This window comes from Acanthaster planci, unplaced genomic scaffold (genome assembly GCF_054643075.1).
Source record: "Acanthaster planci isolate LZ-2023a unplaced genomic scaffold, COTS_SCS Contig77, whole genome shotgun sequence".
In the NCBI taxonomy this organism is placed as follows: Eukaryota; Metazoa; Echinodermata; class Asteroidea; order Valvatida; family Acanthasteridae; genus Acanthaster; species Acanthaster planci.
Window position 1 is genome coordinate 46441 of NW_028257699.1, and position 18846 is coordinate 65286.

Here is an 18846-nt window from a genome sequence, read left to right on the forward strand (position 1 = left end):
TGCTGGTCATTTCCTATCTGAATGATGTTACATATGAGGTTTAGTGAGTTTGAATAATGGAATGTTTAAATAATTTTCCATTCCATGGAATATTTCCGATATTTGGAAGTACTAAATTCTCACAAAAAGCAGAAACATAATATACACATTATTACACAAAAGAAAAAACTTCAGGGAAATGTAACTTTGGCCTTGTGGGTGGGCATAATTTGTTCAGCTCCTTTAAATTCACTCATAACACCTCAGAATGTGGTTCCAGAATGCAGTTTTGTAACTAAATAATCAATTTGTTTTTCCCATTTTACTTTGTTGGTTCTCATCTTCCAGTATTGGATATTGAATATCATATTGGACTACTTGCGATCGATCAAATATCCAAATATTGGAATAATTGCCACAGCTCTAATTGCTTTGCAGATGAACACCAGTGCTCCGAAGACTTCTACACCTGCCGACAGAACCGGCCCAATCGCAACCGCTGCATCCCCATGCAGTGGCTGTGTGATGGACTGAGTGACTGTGAGCATGCAGACGATGAAGACAACTGCAGTAAGTGGCGGCATTGCACCATCATTGACCTGTTTATGTCTTGTCTGCCCCTCATCTATGGCAGTACCTTGTTTTCTGTCAATCCATAGGTTGGGGTACAAAGGTATCTCGCTTATTGCACCCAGAGCCCATTAAAATGTGCTCAAAAACCAATTCACCATGTACATATATCTATTAAGTATACTACGTGTACTTTACAAATATATATATGTACATTTGTACAAATCTTTTTGTAAGAATGACAGCATTGAATTAAAGTCTCTCATCTTCATCATCAACACAAGCCTCATTCTCACGTGTGGCTTATTTATCCCTCAGCGTGTGTGCAGTTTACATATTTTTTTATTTTGACACGTTACACATGGGAAAATTTTCTCTATAACCTTAATTTTGCCCAAGCTAAGGGGTGTTTTCGTAATCTAACCAGACACATTTTTCTGCTTTAGTCATTGGCAGTTTTTCTCAACTTTTATTTTTGTGTTGCAAGAAGGTGATGAGCATAAAGACACTTAGAAAGATGACTGTGAATCCAATTTTTTTAAATACTCTTAGTCATTCAAACAAAGTTAAATTGCCCAAATACAAAAGGTCCCTATGTTTCTACATTTTGCACTTCACCTCATTTGAAGCACCATTGCTGTTAGAATCTTGTGGCTGCCCAACATAACAATAGAGGTTGTACCTGACAGCCATCTTTTTGGTAACTGCTTTTGTTACTGGAATAGCACAGTGGTCTACTAATGTGTATTCAGGGCTGTGGAACAAAAGCACCGGACTAATGGCTCTCATGCACACCCTGAATATTTGGACCACTAGTTGTGAGCATGGCATGTTTAGCATTAAGGTTTTCCCCAACACAAGAACCATCAGGATGTCTTCTGCTTCCTCTGTTCTCAGCAAGAACCACTTGTGATGTTGACCAATTCGCCTGTGACAATGGACTGTGCATTCCACAGTCCTGGTTCTGTGATCATGACAATGATTGCGGTGATCAAAGTGACGAGGGCGGCCATTGTGGTAAGCTCAAACATTTTTCCTGGGTTTCAGGGTTTTTTGGGGAGGGGGCTTTTTGGGGCTTTTTTGTGCTTCCAGCAACCACCCGTTTTCAGATTATGGACATGGCTGTGAACTACCCCCTGCCCCATTTTAGTGTAGTTTTATCTTCAGTACAGATTGATGCAATAAGAAGTACCTAATCAAGCGAGGGCACTGTGCACAGTAACCCCGATGGCATTGTGGGTAATTTTTTTGTTTTATTTTGGTTGCAGACTACAGAACGTGCAGTTCCTCTGAGTTTACGTGCAGGAACGGTCGATGCATCCCAGCCTCCTGGCAATGCGACACCGACAATGACTGTCGAGATTACTCCGACGAACAGAACTGTGGTAAGTTTCCTCAACCAAGCACCAATTTAGTGCCAGTTTGCAGATTCAGTTAGAGCTTCTCAGTGGTTTTTCCATCCCATATGTTATTCCAGTGCACCCATTCAATTTTTACATTGCAGTTTGTGTGATGGGAGTAAGAAGGGTCGGACTTGTTTTTTTCCCAAATTGTTCTTGATCAAGGATGTAGTTGGGTTTAATGTGTCGAATTAGAGGACATCACAAAACAGTGAAATCATAACTTTTTCAGCATTACTGTGTACTAACCATGAATATCATTATACCAGAATGTGTGGACAATAAAATCCAGAATCGCATAGTTTTGGTTTTCAGGAACCATACCTGACTGAGCATTGCATTTGCTTTGTAAACAGGTATTATGGATGTGGTAAATTCATGTCAAGCCATTCATTAAAGATTTTTTCCCCAAAAGGTATATCGGTTACATGCAAGCATGTCAGTTTGTGAAAACCACAATTATTGTATGACTTGTCACTGTTTACAAGGCAAGCACAGAACCATATGTCAGTTTGTGAGACCCAAATGACTGTTACATGTTACATTAGTTTGTGATAAAAGTGACATCGTTTTTTTCACTCATTTGGTCGTTTCTGCTTTAGTTGGTTGCTTTGATGCTCCATTTTAACACCACAATCAACATGTGCTTTGGCCTCTTCCCCAACAGCTACACCACCCCCGTGCCAGGATGGATATTTCGAATGTTTGAATGGCAACTGCATCCTCGATAGTCTTGTGTGCGACAAGACAAATGACTGCACGGACATGTCCGATGAAATGCACTGTGGTAAATATTAAGCATATGCTGCCGGGGAGCCCTGTTTTAAGTATGTCTGACAAAAGAGCTGGGCCTTGTAATAAAAGACCATACTTGGAACAAAAGACCGAGCTCCTGGGAATTGCCAACATTTTTTAGTTGTCAACAGTGGAAGAAATCCGTCATTGTTTTGAGAGATTATACCACTGTTGTGGCATTCAGCTTGAGCGGATTACCACCAGGGACAAAAGCGCTCCAGTGATGAGCGATACAATACTGCTGCACGATAATCTGGCCCCTGTTGAAAAGATGCCAGTAGCGCACTATGCCAGTTTCGGGAACAAAAGAAAATTACGTAACACCGCACAAAGGCGGCAGGCCTGGCTGAAGTACTCAGGGGTCAATAGATGTTGTCTGTCAAATTAGAGTAGCCACCAGGAAGTTATTCATGTGGTTGTCAATGACCAGTAAATGAAGTTATGATTTTTTGAAGGACTTTGAAAATGGAAAATCTTTAAAATCACCCAGTTTTACATCATGCAACTTCAAATTACACCCAGCAGCAAGTGGTTAAGGGGAAAAAAGCTCCCCTCCATGCAAATGCAATATAAAGTCCAAGCATTTTAAGCCAGTTAGTTAATGATAATAAGAAGATTGAAGCATTGTTTCCATTTATGAACTAGCATGACATCATTGTGATCATTACATTGGCAAGTCCTCTCTTGGCCACTCCATTCCAAGCCTTTAAGCTCACAAAACACCAACCCCCTCACAGTTGACACACAGAGAGAGGCAAGGGCAACACTCGGGCACCATTTGCACTGGATGCCTGGTGTCCATGTGAACATGCCGCATTTTGAGGAATCACTCACTACCAAATGTACCATCTCTCTTTCTCTGATCGTTTGTAGGGCAACCTGAAATTCCAAAGATGAAAATACGAAACAGATACATAACCTGCTACTGACCCTTGTTTAACCCTGCAGATATCAATGAGTGTGATAATTTGGAAGCCAACCAGTGCGAACATTACTGCAATGACACACGCACTGGCTACTTCTGCTCCTGCCAGGCCGGCTACACACTGGAAGCTAACGGCAAGACATGCCGAGGTGAGAAACCTTGACTTGAGCGATCACGCTTAGTAGTACAGTCAGGACTTCATCAGCACAGCTATCACAATCACAATTGCGAGACTTCCTGTCTAAAGTTAGTACAGTGACGAAGGTATTCTGTTATCATTTCATAGGTCTTGCTACTTGGCTGTCTTGTCATTTCACTCGTGATTGTTTTCAACACACCTCTCTTTAAATTCATAACAGTAAAAATTCATTCTAGAGATCTCCCCCCCCCCTCATTTTGCCAACAATTTTGTGAGTTAGGCCAAAGTCTGGCTCAAAATGTTCGTCTTATTAAATTAAAGAGGATTGTATATTCATGTGGTATTCAGTAATATGTGTCTTGATATCTGGTGTTTTGCGAGCTGTGTGGGATACTTTGAACGTTATTCTTTTCCTTTTGTAATGCAGTATCCAGCCATAGTTTTAGCAGCCATTTGTAGGAAAAACACCGTTGTGATGTAAAAAGAACAGAGCCTATTGGAGTGACAGTTCACTACCACCAACTGAAACTAAGTTTAAAACCAATTTGTGTGAGATTGACTTACTCAAATAGATTGAAATTGCACTTTAGTGTCCACTGAGAGTAGTTCTTTCCAAACTGTTACAAGACAAAGTTAGAGTGAGTTTCATTCTGAATCATCTGGTCTCTAATTTCACGTAGTGCAGTCAATTATAAAATGCCAGAATGTGTGGCTGTTGCAAACTGTCATTCCGATTTAAAGACAGTTGTTGATGTCGGACAAAAAGAAGTGGGGTTGGAATATCAATGAGTTTGGGAACAGAATATTATGTGTGAAGTAGGAACGATTTGGTCATGTGGATTCAATATTTGCGGAAGGATTTGCACAACAAAGTGGATCATTAAAATCTGTCCAATTTGTTATTGTCAGTGGTAGTCGGCATTCACTCTCAAGTCAAGAGCAAAAATGAAAGGAACAGGGGGCTTTGTAGCCCAGTTAGTATAGCACTGGTTCATTGTGCTTGAAGTTAAAGGTTAAAAATCCTGTTACAGTCAAGTTGTTGGCTCATCTTCACGAGGGATTGCTCCGAGGAATTAAATGGACCTCAAGGAGATTTCTTACTATTTTTATCATTAAGTATTTCCAGCAGTGAAACTAAGGATTCCTAAAAAGTGCCCCAGGCACTATAGGTCTTAAGTCTGATGAAGAAGCCTGCAGAGAGGAGACAGTGAGAAGCAGATACAGTTTTAGAGGTGGGAGGAAAATCCCAGAGGAATATTTGGGGTAATTAAAATCCCACAGAATCAGGTAGGGAATGAAAGCATTGTCCAGATGTGGACCGAGTCAGGGGTCGAACCCAGGCGGCAGAGGTGAAAGGTGAGGAAAGAGCCACTCCTCCAACCTGACTGCCATTTCTTATCCATGCCTCAGAAAATAAGAGGACATTCTTCAAATTAAAGTGTGACTCTTCAAAGTACATATTCTTATAAACTGTTTGAGAGGTTGTGTTATTTCTTGTCAATGGAGTGTTCTACAGTGTACTACTGTGATATAGTTTCAACCAGTTTGCACTCCAGGGAGATTTCTGTACTAGTTAAGAATTTGCTGATTTTGCTCAAAGATTACCTCTCAACAAAGAAAAACACTACCATTGAAGTTACGACCCAAACAGACTCCTGTTTTACTTGTGAATCTAAAACATCCTAAAACCACTTGGGAATGGCAACATCAGCAAGATATCAAGAATGCTGTTTCAACAGCTTGTTTGATGAGGATTTTGAAAAAAACCAGTTTATTTTGTGCTTCAGATAACAATGAGTGCAACGAGATTCCAGGGGTTTGCAGCCAGTTGTGCGAGAACACCCGCGGATCTTACTTCTGCAAGTGCGCTGAAGGTTACGATGAGGAGAGGGATGGGAGAACGTGCAAGCACACCCAAGGTTGGTCAGGCTCAAGTTGCATCATGGTTTTATGTCCCAATCGTAGGAAGTGAACTTCAGTCCTTCCAGGCTTGCGACCCAGTGTTTCAGCCTCAGGCACCTGTCATTCAAATGTAGAGATAACCAAAATTATCGGAAAGGAAGGCCAAAAGAGCATGTAAAAACGTAAAAAATGTGTGATACACAAGGGCAAGAAAATCCCAAAATATATCTTTTTGCCAGTTGTTACCTGCAAGGTTGGCATGAGCCCATGTAACATTTAACACGAGATTTCAAGGCACTGAAATGTTGTCTTTATTGTGTGCCTACAAAGGTGGGGATGCTTCCCTGATCTTCAGCAACCGGTACTACATCCGCAAGTTGAGCCTGGATGGCCAGCAGTATGACCTAATCAAGGACGGTCTGTTCAATGCCATTGCTCTGGACTACGACCTGAAGGAGAACCGGCTGTACTACCTCGACACGGGCACCGATAAGATCTACCGCATGTTCTTTAACAGCACTGAGGCAGAGGTGATCGTACCCTATGCCTTGGGAAGTGGACAAGGGCTAGCAGTGGACTGGGTTGGCAGGTACATGTCATCAGTGACTGGCCTTTACCTCAGAGAGGCAGCCATGATGGAATCTGCTGGGCATTGTCGACTCCATTTAAGCAGTTCATGCCAGACAATTTAACTTTCAGGGATGTTTTTTTTCTGTAGTTGGAAAATCACATTGTGCTAATGTTTATTTGCAGTAGCAGACAATGCATTTTGGTGAGTCCTATCGTGTGGAATTCCATATCTGCCGTCGCACGTCGTCCGTCGCATTTTGCTTTTTGTTGTACCCCAATTCTGCCATTTACCAGTTCCAAACATGCCATTTTCCGTCGTCCGTCGTTTGTCGCCCATCAAATGGGTTGCATAGGACCTGCAAAAGCCGGGGTTTAATAAATGACAATGTGATGATTCCATTCACTTCTAAGGATCTGTTCCGAATAAGGCAAGTACAAATCCCACCTGCAAAGCATATACTAGTCCCATAATTGATGCCAATAATGCTAGACTACCCCTGCCCCTTGACAAGAAAATATCACCTCTCTGAGAATTCAACCAAGTGTTTTTTGGGGAAAAACATTTTCAGCAAAAATGTTCCGGCCAACTTATCCACAGTGTTATTTAAATTTGCATACTGTAAAAATGTGCCGACTTGTTTTCATCAAATTCCAGAAAGAAATCTACCAACCGATACAGGTATTCCATTTTGTCCTCTCAATTTCACCTTGAAATCCAGAAATACTAGACGTGCTGTGGATAACAAACTGTTTATTAAATGTATTGTTAGGGGGCAATTACCACTTGATTTAAGTTTCAGAAAATATGACGTGTTGGTTTTTGTGGGTGTGTATGCCATGGTGGATAGACCAATGAGAACGGGTTGTCCAGCACATCAGCATTATTTATGGGGCTAACAAGTAACGTTACTGTTTAAAAGACTTCTGTGAGCCAACCTTCAAATAAAAGTCATGTCTAATTTGGAGTATACAGCAGATTTCATCATAGGTATACCCGCCCTCAAAATAATGTTGAATCAGTTCGTCTCTTATGAAAACTATTAAGGAATCAAACATTGTAAATAATTTATTATTTACATTCCGTTCTGTGGGATATCGTGCAGAGACAGACAGAAATATCACATAGGCTATAGACCTAAAGTCAGGCTGTTAACGAGTAAAGTTACGTCTAGAGTAACTAAGTTATCGCGAAAAACAGTCTACCCTAACAAAAGTCTATTTTGTTGGTATTATTTCATAGACACATTATTTAACCGATGTCAGGATATTATTTCTTCTTTCAATTGGAATTTGGCGCAACTGCAAAAACGAATACATGTACATCTTCTAGTTCTATTGCTAAAATGAGAGTCAGGCATGGTGGATGGATCAAACAAGGACATGTACATGTGAAACGATCAAGGGTCAAAGTTAAAAATACCACTGCGCAATCATGACAAAAAAAAAAAGAAAACGACGGGCGACGCACGACGGCAGATATGGAATTCCATACTATCGGCTTTGTAAACTCAGGTGCGTGGAGGTTGATCTGTAGGACCCTAACTCGTCTGTTGGAGTCTCACAGGAAATATTGCTCTTGTGGCAAAGCCTTGAAAGCCAGCTCATTGTAAAATAAACAAAGTGTTTGAAAGACAGTGGGATGTGTGACACAAGGTCAGCCACAGTAAAATTTTCAAATCACTCAGGGGAGTCAGTTTTGGATTCTGCTTAAGTCAGATCTGCCTTGTGGTAAAGTGATTGGTTTGAATGCAGATTTGAATCCACAGTGCAGAGTATCAAACTGGTGTGTGAGTCTTGTATTAGTTCAATTATTCTTTCTTGTAACCAACAGGAAACTCTATTGGCTGGATTCTGCTCGTGACGTCCTGGAAGTGTCAGAGCTGGACGGCACACTCAGGAAGACACTTGTCTTTCAGGACATGGTACATCCACGTGCCATTTCCGTAGATCCCCGCAATGGGTAAGTCATGCTGTCGCATCATAGAACAGTGAGAATTAAAGAACTCCCCACTGGAATATGCGAAGGTAGTGTCAAAGTGCTAATGTAGGCATTTATACCAAGCATTGTAAGACCACCTTACAATTATTTCCCCTTGTACATTAAGCCATTAGATCCATTTTCTGAGATCTGTACAATCTATTCTCTATCATCAAAGATACCTATTTATACTCCTTTACAGAGAGATGCGCCAGTAAGGTGTCCTGCCTGTGGCACACAAGCACCATGATGCTATGGGTTTTGAACCTTCACAACATCACACGTCAGTCAAATATCAGAACCGAGGTTCCACAGCACTCTAACAAGATAGATCAAAGGTATTAAAAAAATTTATTTCTAATCCTCAGGTCCCTGTACTGGACTGACTGGGGTTTGAGGGCCTACATTGGCAGAATGGGAATGGACCGGCAAGTAATCCAACGAGAATCATCAACGAAGGACTGGTCTGGCCCAACGGCCTCACAGTATGCTATGCTTGTGACAAGCTGTACGGGGCTGATGCCCATCTCAACTACATCGGGTGAGTTTGGGAAATTTCCAAGTGTTCTATGTCATAGCATCATGTGTTCATTTATGGACTGCAGGAATGGCAGGCAGTGCTGTGTGGGCTACTCTGAGCTCTTTTGTCACCGCTTTGGGACCATCGTAACATTGTGGGACCTACAAAGTCTCCACAATCCAGACTGGATTGTCCTCTCAAAACCTTTGTCCATTTTTTAGCTCTCCAATATGGACGGCTCCTATGTTCACAAGCTCCCCGGTGAGGAGCTGGCGCACCCATTTGCTGTGTCGGTTTTTGAGGAATACATCTACTGGACAGACTGGACCATGGAGCCATCTTCCGGGCCAACAAGTCCACGGGGCCAATAGGACCATGATGAGAGAGGTGCTACACCGACCATTTGACATTCACGTCCTCCATCCACTCCGCCAGGATCAGAGTGAGTCTCATGATAATTATGGCTGTTTATAAAGTAACCTTATCCAGCAGTACTGCTTCTTGGGATGGTGTTACTGTTTTACCCTGTTCACCCCGGCAACAGGACCAATTTCAGCATTTCTGCTGCTGCCAACACTGCCAGGGGAATGATTTTCAAAGAGGAGGGACCAGTTGTGAGACCTAGTGGTACTTTTCCCACCTTCCAACTCTGTGACCCAGGTTCAAATGCCATCCTGGCAGACATATGGATCTGATTTTCAGTTCCTTCCGAACTTTTGTGAGTTTTCTAAGGAATATGCACCTGGCATTTTTCTCCCACCTCTAAAGCTGAACCTTGTCCTCATCCTACTTGATGTTGAATTTAAATAACATCGTCTATGGGCTCTATCCACACCTTTCCCATGGGACTTCTGGGCAGTTCCAGTCTACTGTAGCAGTTTGTACTGCAAAATGAAACCAGGTACTCTTGATGGACTTTTGACCAAGTGATGTCAATGTGAATATACCATCACTTGCGCCACAGATTGAAGTATAAAAAGTTATGGCGTATCAGAAAGTGACCCACCATCCACAGTCATTGCTGACAGGTTACGACAGTTGGTGATGCAGTAGCTGCTCATTGTTAATCAAAGATCTTATAGCGTGGCACAGTGGCGCAAGATGTGGAACTTCACCGTGAATGGGCGTAAAACGTTGTTATTGCATGGGCGCCATTTGGGTTGGACTGCTCCTGCGCAGTGCATGATAATGCACAGGTGTAGGAGCAGCACACGCTATGCCTGTGCGTATGCAATAATGTTTACACTTGAATGGCTCCCGTGGTGATAACACTTTTTGGGCCAACTTATCCATCTTGCGCTGTGTAGCGGCGCTATACAATCTTTGTTAACACCAGTGTACTGAATACACGGTGCTTTCTGAGTAACTTTGGTGAAGGTTGTACCAAATATTTGTATTTCTAACATTGAGTAAGGTAATTGGAGCAGTTCACTGTGCTACACAAAAGGATTTCACACCTGTTACCTAGTTTCAAACGTCATTCTGTTTTGTATCACCTAGGTCTTGTCAACCCATGCGGATCAAACAATGGCGGGTGCTCTCATCTTTGTCTCTTGGCCCCTGAAGGAGGTTACACCTGCACCTGCCCGGACAACTTCATCCTGTCGACCGATCGGCAGAACTGCTTGGCCAACTGCTCAGTGCTGGAGTACCGCTGTGCTGACAACAGTGGTTGCATCCCACTCAGCTGGAAGTGCGACACGGAGGCCGACTGCCCTGATGGCTCAGATGAGCTGCCTTCCTGTCCAGTCCGGCACTGCGATCTGGGCTACTTCCAGTGTGACAACCTGCAGTGTGTGGCTGGGTTCCAGCTGTGCAACGGAGAGGACGACTGCGGGGACGGGTCGGATGAACCCATGTGCGACCAGACCCACTGTCAGGCCTGGGAGTTCCGGTGCAGCACAGGCAACTGCATCCTACACAACCAAGTCTGTGATCAGAGAAACAACTGCCCAGATGGCTCGGATGAGAATGCTGAAGTGTGTCGTACGTTGCCCTCAAAACGAATTTCAAAATTAAAAGATTAAATAGGTGGCCTGCTCAGTGAAATGGAGTTTCATGTCATCAGAGCCACTTTGGAGTTGGAGGCCTTAAAAAGTTCTCACACAGTGTAAAGCACCAGGCATGCTCTTTCACCCAAATATCTTTCTTCCAGAGTCCATTTTCATTGGGATACTGGACTGAGTGATACGCTCGAACTAAAGCTGTGTTCCCATTGGACCTTTTCTTCTATAGCTAAGCACATAGCTGCACTTTCCCACTTGTACCCTTTAAACAGAACAGAAAATTAATCCACCGTGCAAGCTGGCAGAATGTCACGCATTGCTATGATGTCACATTTTCCACACTATCACATCCTTCCTGTCTCCTCAAACATGTTTCCGCATTTTTGCGGAAATCCAAACCAGTCAAAATCTAACGAATCGGTCAAATCTACCAGTACTCAAGTAGCGAAATGTGCAGAGTAATTGGTCAGTATTTAACAGTGCAAAAAATGTGGAAAGTTCTAGACTTTAACTCGTGGTGTTGCATTGCAGTACATGCGAGTAATTGCAGTAATGAGGTTTGGTGTCCCCATTTTGCTCTTTTTTTCTGCAGAGAGCCGGACTTGCTCTCCAGGCTACTTCCAGTGTGATAACGGCTATTGCATTCCTGAAGCCTGGCGCTGCGATTTTGACAACGACTGCGGTGACAACAGTGATGAGCCCCACAGAGAGTGTCGTAAGCAGCCAGACTGTTAAAACAAATCACTTCCAGGATGCTAGCTTATCAGATCAGATCCAGAACAGAAAAACAACAGAGAATATTCAAACTTGATTGGAACAGATTACAATGAAATTAAATTTTAACAACTACTGAAGAGTTAAAAATGAAGAAACGGTAAATGATCCACACAATGCATTACAGTCACTCTCGAACAACCCTAGTTGCTTTAGTTTGTAAAAAAAAGTTTGTACAAATATTTTGTTTGAATGATTCCCCTCAAGCCTAATATATCCATCAGCTGTCGACAGCAGGCAATGTAACTAAGCCCCAAGGACCTGAAGGCTCTCAAATGGGTTGACTACATGTAGATAGTCCAACCATCCATTGTTCAGGCAGTGATGGTTGAACTATAGTTTGCTCAAATCGTCACTCCAACTTGCCTGTGGACAACAAATTTGAAAGAGTGTTTCTTTCTCTGTTGTCTCCTGGTTCAACATTACATATTTTTCTCTTGCGTAGAGCAAGTCACATGCCCCTCTGGTTGGGAATCATGTCGCACCAACTACCGTTGCATCCCATCCTGGGCCATCTGCAATGGCTACGACAACTGTCGGGACAACAGTGATGAGGAGAACTGTGAGGAACGTACGTGTGACCCGGGCCAGTTCCGCTGCAGCAACCACCAGTGTATCCCGCAGCGCTGGCACTGTGACTTTGAATTGGACTGTGATGACGGGTCGGACGAGTCAGCCGACTGCCCCTTCCGGAGCTGCAGCGAGTCAGAGTTTCGCTGTGCCACGCAGCAGTGCATTCCGACTCGCTGGGTCTGCGACCACGACGACGACTGCGGTGACATGAGCGACGAGCTGGCTTGCATCAATCACCAGTGTCTTGAGGGCTATGTCAAGTGCACCAGTGGGCACTGCATCAATGAGAACTACTTGTGCGACGGGGACCGGGATTGCTTGGACTACTCTGATGAAATCAACTGCCGTAAGTTGGCACTCAGCTGCTCACTTTAATGGAGATGGCTTTTTCATGATATTCTGGGTGGTTGGCACAAGAAGTTGTTTCATGAAGGTGTCATGAAATTAGATTCCTTAAACTGATGTTTTGACCCTAACCTTCCCCAACCACACAGAATTTAACGGTAGTAAAGTGTTTAATTTTATGGGGATAGGTCTGGTAGGCCCATAACAGCTGGCTTTGGCATACCTCAGAAAAACAAAGTCCAACAGCCTCTGTGCAGAAAGTTCCATATGGGTTTTTAACTTTGTGTGAACGGGGAAGGTTAGGGCCAGCAACCCTTGGGGGGTTAGGGTTATAGAAATGACTACAAAATTAGCTTCAATCTTGGCCTGTTACATATGCCTGGCTCTCATTTAAGCATAGGTTGCTTCACAGGTTAGATTGTGCTCAGAATATGAATTCGTAATTAAACATGCATGCATTCCCTTTTACATCTAGCCCTAAATGAGACTTTTTCCTTGAAAAGGTCCAGATAAGGGCACAATTTTCCCATCTTCTTTTTTAGCAATCAAATCACTTTTTGGTTCCAATTCTTAACAAGTCTTGTGTGTGGTTTGACACCAGGGTGAAAACAAGTTGAATAAAATGAGAAAGTTTTTGTTGATTGTTTAATGCAGGGTGCAGAAAAAAAGTGCTAATTCATGAATACAAGTGTTAAACACTATAAAACTAGACATTCCAGACTTGGGCGGCTTCAAGTTCTGCATCACATTCAGAATAAGACATTAAATGTTATTCCAATTTGCAAAGCCCATATCTGTCGGAAAAATACTGTGACCTGTTTCAAGGACCAAAAAAAAAAAGAGTCAAGTGTATCCTGTTTATATCCAACCAGCACCCTGGTTTTAAATGGTTCAAGGTAAAAACTCATGATTTGTTTTTCCTTCAGCGACTCGGCTTCCTGGCGGCCTCTACTGCTTTGCCTCCGAGTTCACCTGCAACAACACCTTGTGCATCAGGACAGACTGGGTTTGTGATGGGGACAATGACTGTGGTGACGGGAGCGACGAACTTCTTAGCATCTGCGGTAAGGGCTGCCAACATTCTCGACATTTCTGAGATGCTTTTTCCACTTGAATGTTTTAGAGGTCACTTATGTAGTTTACTAACATTTTACGTTGTCATAAGTGCTTGTTAAATTACAAAATTTGTCTCATTTTTCTCATAATGTTTTCAAATGAACACTACCCCTTCCCTTCTTCTTCCAGAAAAAATTATAAAAGAGCATAAAATAGGATTTAAAGAAAGTGTGCAAAATAATTTTTGGCCACCTTTTAAAATGTTTTTTGTTACGGGGCTGCCGTTCTGTACCACAATAAGAAAATTTCTGAATTCAAATGTAACTCCATCTGTAAAGTGTTAGCATCATTTGAGCCAGGTGTTACGGAGAAGCTCTTGTGCCAAGTTGGCCTTTTGTCTGACTATTAATTAAAATGTCCTCAATAGCAGAATTTTTTTACATGGCATCCAATAGTCATTCCCAGCAAAGGTGTTTGATAGGCTCTGCCAGCAAATCCATATCATCAAGGATCCGGAGTCAGCGGCCATGCGACAAGAAGTCAGCAATTTACATGGTCATGCACAACTCACAATACACCATTCTTGAGCACCTCCCGGATATCTTTCTCATCGTACATAACATAAAAATGCATTGTAAATTCTTGATTCTTACTTGCTCTTTCAATTTATTCCACCTTGCTTGATTCAGTAGAAATAGAGCAAATCCCTGAACATGAAATAGTCACTTGCACATGTCCCAAAGCAAGATTAGTTGTGCGAAGGAGGTATTGATTGGAAGCTGCCAATTTAGGTTTCTACTTCCAATGGTAGGCTACACAATATTGAGTTGCTGAACATATGTGTATGCATTGACAAGGAAAAAAACTTAATGACCAGTAAATATCACTGATAGCAAAAGGTTTATTTGTAAAACCATTCATGTGTAAGTTGAGCCTCTCTCCTGAAGGTGCTTTGCACTTTAATAATTCTTTAACTAGGCCAAAATGCTGCAAGATCCTATGTGTAATTCACACAGCACCTGGAGAGTTAATGTTGAGTTTGATTCTGTTTGCTCTTTGCTTTCTTCCCCACCCGCTCCCCACCACCTGCCAACCCCTCCTTCCCACTCCCACAGCCACACGAGAGTGCGACACCAGCACCCGTTACCGGTGCTACAATGGCCGTTGCATCCCCCAGTGGAAGACTTGTGATGAGGTGGACGATTGTGGGGATGCCAGCGACGAGAATAACCACGACCTCTGCCAGGCCCCTGTGGAGTGCCTGCCCGGCCAATACAAGTGTCCTAGCGGTGCATGCATCCCGGGGAATTACATCTGCGATGCATACAATGATTGCGGGGACTCGGCTGACGAAAGAGGATGCAGTAAGTGCATATGGCTTTGAAAGGGGAGGTGGGAAAAATGGAAAGCCAAAATCGAACACAGTCTTAGTGGGAAAAGTAGGTAGCACTCTTTCTGCATGTTGGAGGTTTTTTTTATTCTTTCTTCACCCGGGAAGTACAGAAGAAGCATTTACTAAAGAGTAAAGGGCATCTCACTACGAAAAAGCAGCATCAGAGACACATACACGTGTGCGCCAGTGACAGTAGTCGGAACACTGCAATGTACTGCAAATACCGACGGCAATCAACATTCCCCTCGGCTCCCATATTTTCTGTGCCTTTTCACTGAACATTGTTGTTGAGCTGATGGACTCAGATCCAACTTCACACACTTTCTTTGTAGATGGTCATGTAAGCTCTTGGTCAGTTTTCCTCTGTATGGATTTTAGTCCTCTTGTTAACTTGAGACTTGATCCAGTTAAGAGACTTCAGATTCGCAGGAAAAATTGTGACATGATGGTTACAACACTGTTACATCAACGTTTGCAGATGATGGTCCATGCGCAGAATCAACTTGTGAGGGGAACTGCACAGACACTGATTGGGGTCACATCTGCGCTTGCTTTGAGGGCTTGGAATTAGGACCCGACCATCTCACCTGTGTAGGTACGTACAACGGTTCTCAGCTCTTGCAGCAGGCAGGGCTTCAGGCCAAAATTACAGGGGCTGGAAGAGACCGCGCATCGAGTTTAATACCTTTGCTACGGATGACTGCTACTGCCGAAGCTTTGTGTGAGGATTAGTGCATACCACACATACAGTCTATTCACCGTGCAGCTGCTGTTTCAATGGGGCCTGCTGCTGGACAGAGCTTTGCATACTGGGCATACCGCAGCCTAGCAGTCGCAGTCAGAAGAATCCCGTTGCGAAGGGGTTATCCACTTGCCACCGGGGACTCTGGTTTCGGGCACCGTGTGCTTGTACGCATGGCGGGGGTCTCCAAAATCGGACAAAAGGGAACTGGGCCTTGTAACAAAAGAGTGTACTCGGAACAAAAGACCAGTAGTGGAGATAATCCAGCCGTGTTTTGAAACAGTATACCACGGTTTGGGGCATTTAGTGCGAGCGGATTACCACCGGGGACAAAAACACCCCACCACCGCAGCGATGAGCCACACAGCACTGCTGCACGCTAATCTGGTCCCTATTGAAAAGATGTTAGCAGCGCACTGCGCTAGGTTCGTGAACAAAAGAAAGTTACATAACACCACACAATCTGGGCTCTTTTTACAAGGCTGCAGGCCTAGCTGAAATACTCGGGCGTCAGTAGATTTTTTCTGTTAGACTAGAGTGGCCACCAGACAGTAATTCATGTGGGTGTAAACGTCCATTAATTGAAATGATGAATTTTTAATTTTTTACGCGTGTAAAGAATACGTGTCCAGTACTGGCAACCCCGGCCGCAAGCGGGTGAGGCTTGAATGGGCAAGTAGCATTTCTGGCACCTTATGTTCAGCTGTCTTTTCTCATTCGTGCAGATATTAATGAATGTCAGAGCAACCCATGCCCTCAACTATGTAACAACATCAAAGGAAGCTACCAGTGCCAATGTGCTCCGGGGTACTTTGACAAGGGTACACGGGGAATGGACTGTAAGGCCGATGGTGAGTGTGCCAGTTCCTCCCAGCCTACAGAAAAATGATTGCAGGTTGCCATGGGCAGAGATTTTTTGTCAAATGTGGGGGGATGATTTCTGAAAGCTCAGCACAGCCCTCATCCTCGGTGAGATTGTGACGGCAGCAAGTGCGAAGTACGGTGGAGCAGGCTAAGGTGGGCATAGTCAGTGACTAGTACAGTTGGAGGAATACATATATATTGGTAATCCTCCCACCCTGTCAAAGAGTGGGGGGATATATCCTCCCATTCCCGGGATCTTTGACAATGCAGGCTGCATCGTGAGGCCTGGGATGACCAACTTAAGCACTTCCCCAATACAAAATGCAGCTGGAAGGCATCAAGTCCATTTCTGCCCACGAGTGGCACTCACCGCACAATACCAGAGTGGCAGAATGCAATAGGCTGGAGAATTTAAAAGCAAAATTGGCATTGTAAATGGTTTATAAATGCAAGATTTAGATGGTGAAAATAGATGACACCAGCATTAAACACTGTTACAAACATATTTCCAAGCGGACTGTAATATGAATAGTGCCTTCGAAGCCTAGTTGTGTAATTTAACGTTTATGAAAATCCTCAAAACGTGCCTTATGTCTTTGTTTGGAACACAGCGACATTTCAGTATGGCAGGTTGGAAACCAAGAACCTAAACCCAACACTCAATTTAGAATTTTTTTGAAAATTTGTTTAAATACAGTACAAACCACTATTCCGAATGCTGCCTTACATTTGGGTATACCCATCACTCCCTTTGGCTCCTGAATTTTCCATACACTTTTAACATACATTAAACAATTGCTTAACAAAACAAGATCATCTGCGAATTGTGATGTAACTTTTTTTTTTAAATACTTTTTAAATTTCTAGCTGCGGTTGTTTTCAACACAGCTTGCCCCAGCTGGCATTTTTTCAAGTTGCCGACTGGAACATATAATGTGGTTCCAGTGCTGTGGAATGGTTCTCAGCCTATCCAAGTTCCAGTGTAGCAGCAGAAAGTAGTGTAACCAAACTGCGAGTTGCATGCAAATTTTAAGCTATCAGTCAGGGGAAAACTTGATTTCACTATGCAATCTGACTTCCAGTTAGAACTACGTGAAAGGTCAAATGTGGAGGGATAAGAATTTACATTGAACAAAACACAAGAATGTTGATGTCATTTATTTTTTCAACACTTTTTTGGGGCATATGAGTTACAAACTTGCCAAACATCCTCAAGCAGACACATTCGTGAGGCAGGCCACACGTTTTAAGCATGCTGGAGCCAGGAATGGGTAAATCAAAGACTGAAAATAGCTGTACATTCTGTGTGAACCCCAATATTTTTGTGACAGCAGCATTGTACTGTACACTGAATTTGCCTCTGGATGACTGCACTATCATAGATTTTCAACATATCCAAGTGCTAGTCAAAATGCCAGGAAATTTAAGCTTAATATCCTCTATTTTCACCGCTGGATGCATTTAACTGTATGAAACCTTCATAGCTGATTTTAGCAGAGATTTTAAATTCCTGTTTCACTTGAGAATATTTGAGTATATTTCTGTGGAGCAGGATGCAACATGTTCACAGTGGTTGTCTTTCTTATTAGAAATTGGTACTGTAAATGTTTTCAGTTGTATAAATAATCATTATAAGCTTGATAAGCTATTGATGACTTAAGATGTGAATTCTGTGACTTTTTAAAATTGAAATCTATACTGTCAGTTTTTGATGTAAGTAGGACAAAACTTAAAAATAAAGGAAAGTATTTTTCTGTTATTTGTACAGGTGACCAACCGACATTTGTTTTTGGTGACGGCAGTGACATACGTAGGTACAACAACAATACCAAGAAGTACACTGCCGTTGCGTACGAGCAGGGCCTGATTCAGGACATTGATTACAATGTGGGCCAAGGTTGGTTGGAATCATTTTGTGTTCTTGGGCAAGTCACATCGCAGTAATTACTTTTCTCCACAGCTGTAGATCTGTAGGCTGAGGGGTTCGGAGGTTTCTAACGAATCCCCCACCCCCACTCGCTTCCGAGTTCCACTCGTTGGTGTTTTGGGGTTTTTAACAACAAATACATATTCTTGATATACAATAGTTTTCGGAATACAAGTCACGGCTTACACATTGATTCCAACAAAGAAAAATGTCCCAGCGGCTTATACTCCGGGCGGCTTATACGGTAACATTTGAAGAATGAAATCAGTCACTAAACGCGTCACCATGCCTTAGCTCAGTGCAGCCTTACCCAGGCCGCCACCACCGCCTGGCCATGCATGCAAGCAGAACAGTGCTCTGGGCACGGGGGCAGCGCAGTCATGTTTTC

The 18846-nt window shown here is 43.0% G+C and overlaps 1 protein-coding gene across 1 annotated transcript in view; it reads left to right on the top strand.

The window, feature by feature from the left end:
- The window catches only part of LOC147795317 (low-density lipoprotein receptor-related protein 2-like), a 60147-nt gene extending 41667 nt beyond the window's left edge, over window positions 1–18480 (top strand). The window contains 21 exon segments of the mRNA XM_087132080.1: window positions 418–549; window positions 1447–1566; window positions 1818–1934; window positions 2617–2736; window positions 3693–3818; window positions 5596–5727; window positions 6041–6299; window positions 8112–8240; window positions 8627–8684; window positions 8687–8803; window positions 9000–9102; window positions 9105–9140; window positions 9143–9220; window positions 10279–10764; window positions 11377–11499; window positions 12004–12477; window positions 13403–13540; window positions 14648–14896; window positions 15404–15520; window positions 16393–16518; window positions 18300–18480. Coding sequence (XP_086988206.1) covers window positions 418–549; window positions 1447–1566; window positions 1818–1934; window positions 2617–2736; window positions 3693–3818; window positions 5596–5727; window positions 6041–6299; window positions 8112–8240; window positions 8627–8684; window positions 8687–8803; window positions 9000–9102; window positions 9105–9140; window positions 9143–9220; window positions 10279–10764; window positions 11377–11499; window positions 12004–12477; window positions 13403–13540; window positions 14648–14896; window positions 15404–15520; window positions 16393–16518; window positions 18300–18475 — 3416 coding nt within the window. The 3' untranslated portion in view covers window positions 18476–18480.
- Window positions 18481–18846: the final 366 nt, after the last annotated feature.